The 8,398-nt window shown below is 35.2% G+C and overlaps 1 protein-coding gene across 1 annotated transcript in view; it reads left to right on the top strand.

Annotated features, from left to right (window-relative positions):
- The window catches only part of niban2b (niban apoptosis regulator 2b), a 97,703-nt gene that overhangs the window by 57,985 nt on the left and 31,320 nt on the right, over positions 1 to 8,398 (top strand). The window contains exon 6 of the mRNA XM_030144444.1: positions 7,513 to 7,628. Coding sequence (XP_030000304.1) covers positions 7,513 to 7,628 — 116 coding nt within the window. The remainder of the gene's footprint in view (positions 1 to 7,512; positions 7,629 to 8,398) is intronic.

The raw sequence follows: 8,398 nt of genomic DNA, 5'->3' as shown, positions 1-8,398 counted from the left end.
AATAAGGGACACTTTTAACGCGTTGTTTCTAGCTTACAGGGTATATGACGCTATAGAAGGGTGTTGAGCCAATCAAAACAAAATTAAGGGGTCCCATAATTTATGGAACTTTCTAATTCATCCTCTGGTGAAATACTTCATTTTTTCTAATTTTAGGAAGAACATCAGAACTCGAAGTCAAACAGATGCTTTTCCTCTTTAATGCCATGAGGGGAAGAACAGTTAACACAACATTTATTTCATTAAAATCCTTCATTTCTGGTTGTGTTTATCTTCAGTTCGATTAAACTCAGTCAGAAAACCTTAAACCTCAACTTTTTTGTTGTAAAAGTTGCTTTTCCATTGGACGTACAGTATGTGCAAAACTTTACCGATATTTACTAAATGTCGAAAAAACACAAGTGCGTAATGTCGGTTTTTCCATTAAATCACAAATGCGATGATTTGTTTATTATCGCGAGATTACACAAAAACTAATTCCATAAACATGGCGATGAATGTAAATATGGTGTTGATTTACACATATTTTCATTATTTCCTCCGCCAAGTGTAACAGTGGAGGTCATGTTTTCATCGGGGTTTGTCTGTCTGTTAGTAAGATGGATTTTCATGAAATTTTCAGGAAATGTTGATACTGCCACAAGGAACAAATGATTAAATTTTGGTGGTGATCGGGGGTGTGGGGTGTGGGGGGGTGGACTGATCTGCCTTGGCGGAGGCCTGCGCTCTGAGTGATTTTCTAGTTATTATATATTACCCCTCTATCTCGTACTAAATTTAAAAAAGATTGGGTTTCCTGATGTGTCCACACAAACCGCACCATGTTTCTTTTAAAACTCTTCTTCGCTTGTTGTAACGTCCGTCAACATCCGTTTTTGTTTTGTTTTTTTTTTAATCATGTGACTCTAGTTGCAGAAAAAGGTCTTTCCATTGCAGTTTTGCGTGATATACCATTAGCGTTACGCCCGAAAAACCACTTCTTGCCAGCGCAAAAACTCTTAATTGAAAAGTGAGAGTTTTGGAGAAGTTGTCATTTTTCCATTAGGTAAATTTTTATGCACAACTTATATTTGCGCAATATGAGGGTCAGTGGAAAAGCGACTAGTGAAAGCTGAACACTTTTCTGATTCAAACCAATCCCAACTTGAGGGTTTGTAGATTTTCACTTTCAGCTCTGTTTCAGCGGTGCACGCATTGATCGGAACCTGGTGTGAGGTTTTGGGGTTTTTTTCGAGGGGGGGGGGGGGTGTATGTGAGGAAATGGCTCCAATAGTTACCATGCCTGAGCTGTAACACAGGCCAGCTGCATGACGTACCCCGAACAGGTCCATATGTTCTCAGAGCGCTGCATTCACCGCTGCATCACAGCTCTGTTAAACGAGGTGTCAGTGAACGCATCGCACCGCGGGTCAGCGGGTCATTCACTAAACGCTGCCTTCTGTCCATGTGATGCATGGCCAAGGCACCGAACACACCACTCGTCCCCCGAGTCTGTGAATAAACAAATAAACCACTTTTCCAGGATGTAGTTCTGCTCTGCCGTTAATGCATTAACCCTTTATCCAGTCCAACTGGATTTGTAAAGCACTTTAGAACAACCACAGAGGACCAAAGAACTGTACAGAAGAATAAATAAAAAACTAAATGACAGAGTAAAATACAAGAATAGATTAAAAGACATAGAACTGTAAAAACAAAAATGCAGAAGAATAAATAAAACCTAAATAAAAGAATAAAAAATAAGTTCACTCATAGAAATACTCTGAAATTCAACATTTCAGCCTTAGTGTGTTATTAGAGGACATAACTTTATTAGTTGGTGCAATTTTTGACGAGGTTTTATTTTTATGTAGAAGATCAAGGTCAGTGAAGTTACCATATTTGGTTCCTTACCCATAAGTGGCAAGAAAAATAAGAATCCAAGAAGTAAATATAAAAAAATACAAGAAAAACACATATAAGGTGGAAGGAACACATATTTTAGAACATTAGACCAACATAAGTGCGGATCCAATCCAACTTTATTTGTAAAGCACTTTAGAACAACCACAGTCAGCCAAAGTGCTGTACAGAAGAATAAATAGAAAACTAAATCACAGAGTAAAATACAAGAATAGATTAAAAGAGATAGAACTGTAAAAAAAAAATAAAAAAAAATACAGAAGAATAATTAAAACCTAAATAATAGAATAAAATACAAGTTCACTCATACAAATCCTATGAAATTCAACATTTCAACCTTAGTGTTTTACTGGACGACACAACAACTTTATTAGTTGGTGCAGTTTTTGACGTTTTATTTTTATGTAGTAAATCAAAGTCAATGAAGTTACCATATTTGGTTCCTTACCCATAAGAGGTGAGAAAAATAAGAATCCAAGAAGCAAATATAAAAAAAAATACAAGAAAAACACATGTAAGGTGGAAGGCACACATATTTTAGAACATTAGACTGACATAAGTGCTGATCCAGACCCCTGTAGACCACATTTAACCTGAGATTGTTGACTGACTTTAGCTGCATCTGTCACGGTCTTGTAATGTGTCCAGAAATTACCAAAACTAGTCACTTACTCTTTAAAGCGTTAATCCTTAAATTTGGGATAGGGAACATTTTAGACCAAGGTAAAGTAAGACAACATGATCCTGCTGTTGTTTAACTACATCATATATAATGTATAATAAGAGCTTTAGTATATTCCTGGGTCTTTTATAAAATAAAAAGGACTTTGCTTTAACCCTTTTTGGACGATGGTGTCACCGGTGACACAATTTTACATACAGTCATTCAAATCACCGTAACTCATTAACGGATTCTTCTATTGACAAAATTCAGTTCTTTCTATTGGTCTATAACACATTATTGTAGAGGTCTGCATTGGCTGAGGGGGAGGGGTGGAAGTGGGCGGAGCAGAGAGCAGCAGAGTGCAGTCGGTGAGAGAAAGATGGAATATTTTTATAATTTTATCAGTGAATTAGTGAGGTTTTTGCAGTGAATTCGTGTAAATAATTGTATAAAGTGTTTGAGCACATGGGAAATAGTTGAAAGTTTATTTCTATAATTTCAGCAAAAGTTGTTTTTCATAATAAATGCTAAAAAAAATCAAGTCTTTTTTTTTTTTTTTTTGGTATAACACAACATTTTAAACATTTATAACATATACAATGCAAAAATCAAAATTTTACCAAGATAATTTTCACTTGTTACACTGGCAGATTTTGTATTTTGCTGAATTCAAGATTTTTTTACTCAATTCAAGCAAAAAAAAGAAAAAATCTGCCAATGGAACGAGTGAAAATTATCTTGGTAAGATTTCTTGAAATAAGATTTTCCAGATCTATTGTCTAAAAATCAGTTCTTATATCTCAGTGAAGAGTTACTCTTTAGGTGATTATGTCTTATTTCAAGTGTGATGAGATATTTGGACAAGAAATGAGAAAAATACACTTGGTAAGATTTGGATTTTTGCAGTGTAATAATGATAATTAATGGCAATATATTGAAAAAGTTGCAAAAAAATTAGCAAAAAACACATTTTCTGAACAAAAACATAAAGAATTCCAGGCGGCCTGGTATAATGATAGTTCTTTTAGGGTTTAATAACATTTTTACAGAGTTTTGTTAGTGATTAATGTGACATGACCAGACTTATCACTTTTTATGTGGAATTGGATCGATATGGGTTTTCTGGGTTGTTTGGCTACTTTTTCAGAGTAATACTAATTTTCAAAAGGTGTTTTTTTAAAGATATAAATGCAATTGTATGACTCGGCTGTAAGAATACGAGATATTACACATAATAACCAACAAATATGTTCATTAAAATACATATAATAGGTGACGATGGCTCAGTTTAATGACATGGTTATAATAAAGTACTAATGGACACTCTACATAATGCAATTTGTGGAATATAATTAATGTTGCTGCCTCTGTTATTCATATATGTTCAGGTTATTGACATTTTATTGTAAAGGATAATTTGAAAATGTAAATACTTTCATAATTTAATGTTTTTTGCACTAAAATTTGGCGTTGTCATTATTTACATTATTTACAGGCATAATATTCTTATCATATCATATTCTTCTCATAATATTCTTCTGTATTTTATTTATTTATTTGGTTTTAAATGTTTTAATTTTATTTTTACAGTTCTATGTCTTTTAATCTAATCTTGTATTTTACTCTGTTATTTTGGGTTTTTTTTTTTTTAATTTATTTTTCTGAACAGCACTTTGGTCCACTGTGGTTGTTTTTAAAGTGCTTTACAAATAAAGCTGGATTGGATTGGATAATATAATATTTTTTCACATTAAACCAATAACAAAATTATTTATTATTTCTAGGTTATTATGATATTATTTTACTATAGATCATATTGGTCTGTATGTGGAACCTGAATTAAAACCAGTTCGACAACATTGACTGTTAATATCTTCATTGTAATGTGTGACACTCGTACCTTTATCGTGTCTGGATCATTGTGTTAAACCTTTTTTGTGCGGTGTGTGACAGTTGTGTAAAGTAAAGTAGACAAAGTGTGTGATCCATTCCCTTGTGATGGTGTGTAATGAGGAGTCATTTTGGGAGTTCTGAGGAAGAAAAAACTGTAAATCCCAGCTTTGGGTTTGCTTGAAATCCCCTCATTCCAGCAAAGTCATAATAATCAGCCCCACTCTGAGACTCTTGGGACTTCCTGTCTTTTGGTCAAACTACCCCCTCCCACCCCCACCCCACCCCTTCCAGACCAACCCCATACCCCACCCCCCATCAACCCCCACCACCACACACATAAACACACTTCCTGGCTTTGTCGCAGATGGGAGTTCTCACACATTATCCTGATGAAGCTGAAGAGTGTTTCAGATCCGGCACCGTTTCTTTTCACGGTGCTATCACATACTTTTCTGGTTTTTCAGCCGATTTTTCATTTTCTTTGGATGCGTGACAACTTCAGGAATGCGCCAAAGTTTAACTCCGAGTCTTGGGTCTCCTGTTTCTCATGCACCGTCGGACTCCAGTGTTGACAAGTGCTGCAGCGACACACATTCACATGCCTGGTTTATGTGGTTGGAGATATTTATAATGGCTGAAAATTATGAAATTATCTAAAGATTTAACATTCATCTCACTTAAAACTCACTGTCACACAGCCAGCTCAGGGATGTCATCAAGAAACTATAGAGCAGGGGTCCCAAACATGCGGCCCGGGGGCCAAATACGGCCCGCCGAAGGTTCCAATTCAGCCTGTGGGATGAATTTACAAAGTGCAAAAATTCCACAGTCAAGGCTGTGGAACTCATTTTAGTTCAGGTTCCATATACAGACCAATATGATTTACAGCAGGGAGGTCAAACATGTGGCCCAGGGGCCAAATGCAGCCTGCCGAAGGGTCCGGTTCGGCCCCTGGGATGTTCTTGCCAAGTGAAAAAATTCCAGTCTTGAATTGAATTAAGCAAAAAAAATTTAGCTTGAATTGAGGAAAAAATCTTGAATCAAGCAAAAAAAAAAAAAATCTTCAATTAAGTAAAAAAAAAAAAAAAATCTTCAATTAAGATAAAAAAAAAAATCTCAAAATAGCAAAATATCTTGAATTAAGCCAAAAAATATTTTTAAAAAAATCTTCAGTTAAGTAAAAAAAAATCTTGGATTAAGCCAAAAAAATCTTCTATTAAGTAAAAAAAATCTTGAATTAAGCCAAAAAAACTTCAATTAAGTAAAAAAAAAAGAAAAATCTTCAATTAAGCCAAAAAAAAAATCTTCAGTTAAGCAAAAAAAAATCTTCAATTAAGCCAAAAAAAAAATCTTCAATTGAGTAAAAAATCTTGAATTAAGCCAAAAGAAATCTAGAATTAACAACTTCATTTTTTTCCTTTGTTTTAGTGCAAACAATAACATTACATCATGAAAATATTTACATTTACAAACTATCCTGTAACATTAAAATGTGAATAACCTGAACAAATATGAACAACCTGAAATTTCTAAAGAAAATTAAGCACAATTTTAACAGTTTTCTGCCTGTTACTAAATATTTAGTGTCTTTGTAGATCTGATCGATAATGCACATGTTTAAATGATAAGTCGAGGCAGAATATTGTTAAAATTGCACTTGTTTTTCTTAAGTTTTTTTCAGGTTATTCACATCTTTTTTTGTTTGGATAGGTTATAAAAGTAAGTATTTTCATAGTTTAATTGGGTTTTTTGCACTAAAACAAAGACAAAAATTTGGAGTTGTCATTATTTATAGGTTATTCTGTTATTATTTTACTGGTCCGGCCCACTGGAGATCGAATCGGGCTGAACGTGGCCCCTGAAAGAAAATGAGTTTGAGAGCGCTGCTATAGAGGCTTATTATTGCAAGGCTTTTCAAATGCATTAAAAGTGCAAATCTGCTCATTCTTTCATCCTTAAAACCTGAACTCGTGCTTATATTTGTGCATTGAAGAACAGCATAGTGTATTCAGGCTGTAAAAGGTGAGTCTCCAACATTACATTGCATTTAAATCTTGGAAATCTGGTAGAAATTAGTTGAATTCTAGTAGCAAGGACCAAAAACATGTCAGCAGAGGTAATGAGGTGGTGTTATTTTATTTTATTAATCCCACTAGGGGTAATTTGTTGAGGCATAAAAATACAATAATGTGCAAATAAATGATCTGACAAACATTTAGTAGAAAGTTAACAAGCTGCTCCACAGGTAGAAACACTCATAAATATAATAGAAAGAGCCATTTATAATCGTTAAAATGTCAGGGTATTGGGTTACTGTATGTTTTTTGACTAAAATGCAACTTATTCCTGTTTATTTGTTTACAACTTATTCATAAATCCAATAAAACCCAAACCAAACAATGGTTATATTGTTGGCAAATGTGAAATGCATTAATAAATTAGGAGCAGATTATGAATAAAGGCTACAGGAGGTCCTCGGGTTACGAACGAGTTCCGTTCCTACGCTGGCAACGTAGCCCGAATTTCCGCGTAAGTCGGAATTAACCCTTTAATACCCCCGTCCTTAATAATGGTTGCCACGGTCGACCGATGTTCGTTGGTGTCTCGCCTTTCTCCGACCTTTTGATGATACCCAGCTTCGTTTCCATCGTAATGGCTTTCCTCTTGGCTGGACCAGCATCGCTAGAAGATCCTGCTTTCTTTTTTGGGGCCATGATGTGAAAAAGGCGAGGATACCGAGAAAATTACGGAGCACAAACACAGACACTCTACACTATGGGGCTGGAGACAAAACAGCGGATGAGACTCAGGCGTCGTAAAGTCGAAACAGCGTAGGTCAAGTACCGCGTAACCCGAGGACCTCCTGTACATTGGGAACTTTAGCGTCTCCTTGGGACCAAAACCTGGCGTAACAGATTTTGTAAATCTGGTGTAATTCAAATACGGTAAAACTCATGCACAGAATAAAGTGCTTTCTTATTGACATTATGCCTTGTTTTTCGCAGGATGGCTTCCCCTGGCTAATGGCTAATGCTATCATATTCTCATTCCAGGTTTGTCGGAGGAGAATAAAGTCCAAACACCGGCGTTCACAGACGCAGTCCGACTCTACCGCCAAGCTAAAGGCCAGTATGGCACCTGGGAGATGATGTGTGGTGTTCCGTCACAAGTAAGTATCTGTTAAAGCTCGTGTTTATCTTCAGGTAGAGTCAAGAAAAGCACTCAGAGAGCCCAGACTAGTGGGCCCCCGTGGCCCCCCCCGATCACCAAAATTTAATCATTTGTTCCTTGTGCGAGTATCAACATTTCCTGAAATTTTCATCCAAATCCGTCCATAACTTTTTAATAATAATAACAACACTGGGTTACAAAAAAATGTTTTTTGCAAGTTGTCTAGGTTTTTTCAACTGAATTAGGACCGTTTTGCACAGCTAAATCCAAAAATGACATCTGTTTTTCTCAATCAGGTCAGATTTTTTTGCTAATTTGATTTTGAAAAATTTGATCTTCTCACAAAGTATAATAATTAATACTAAAATAAGATTGGTAAGCACACTTTATGAAGCTTGTGACTTGATTCCTGTTAGGTACAATGGTGTATTCACCGCAGATGCAGCAGAATACGTCAGGCTTATTTTTGCAAGATCTTCTAGTCGAAGCCATTTCATTCACCTATAATATTAAAAAAAACATTAATCATAAATTGGCAAAAGTAAAATCTTCAGAACTCGTTTATTGCAAGAAATATGAAAGAATTTTGTATCATATGATGTGAAAATGCCCATAAATGTAAGCAAAAATGTTAAAAAGCCAATATGTAGCATAGTTCAGAAAGTTGACCTGATTGAGCAAAATCAATGTGATTTTTGGATTCAGCACACCAAAATGATCCTAAACCAGCTCAAAAAACTTAAACAATAAATTTGTTGTTGACCAGTG

This window comes from Sphaeramia orbicularis, chromosome 9 (assembly GCF_902148855.1).
Source record: "Sphaeramia orbicularis chromosome 9, fSphaOr1.1, whole genome shotgun sequence".
Taxonomy (NCBI): Eukaryota; Metazoa; Chordata; class Actinopteri; order Kurtiformes; family Apogonidae; genus Sphaeramia; species Sphaeramia orbicularis.
Note: the sequence above shows the minus strand (reverse complement) of the source record. Positions and strands in the feature narration are given on the sequence as shown.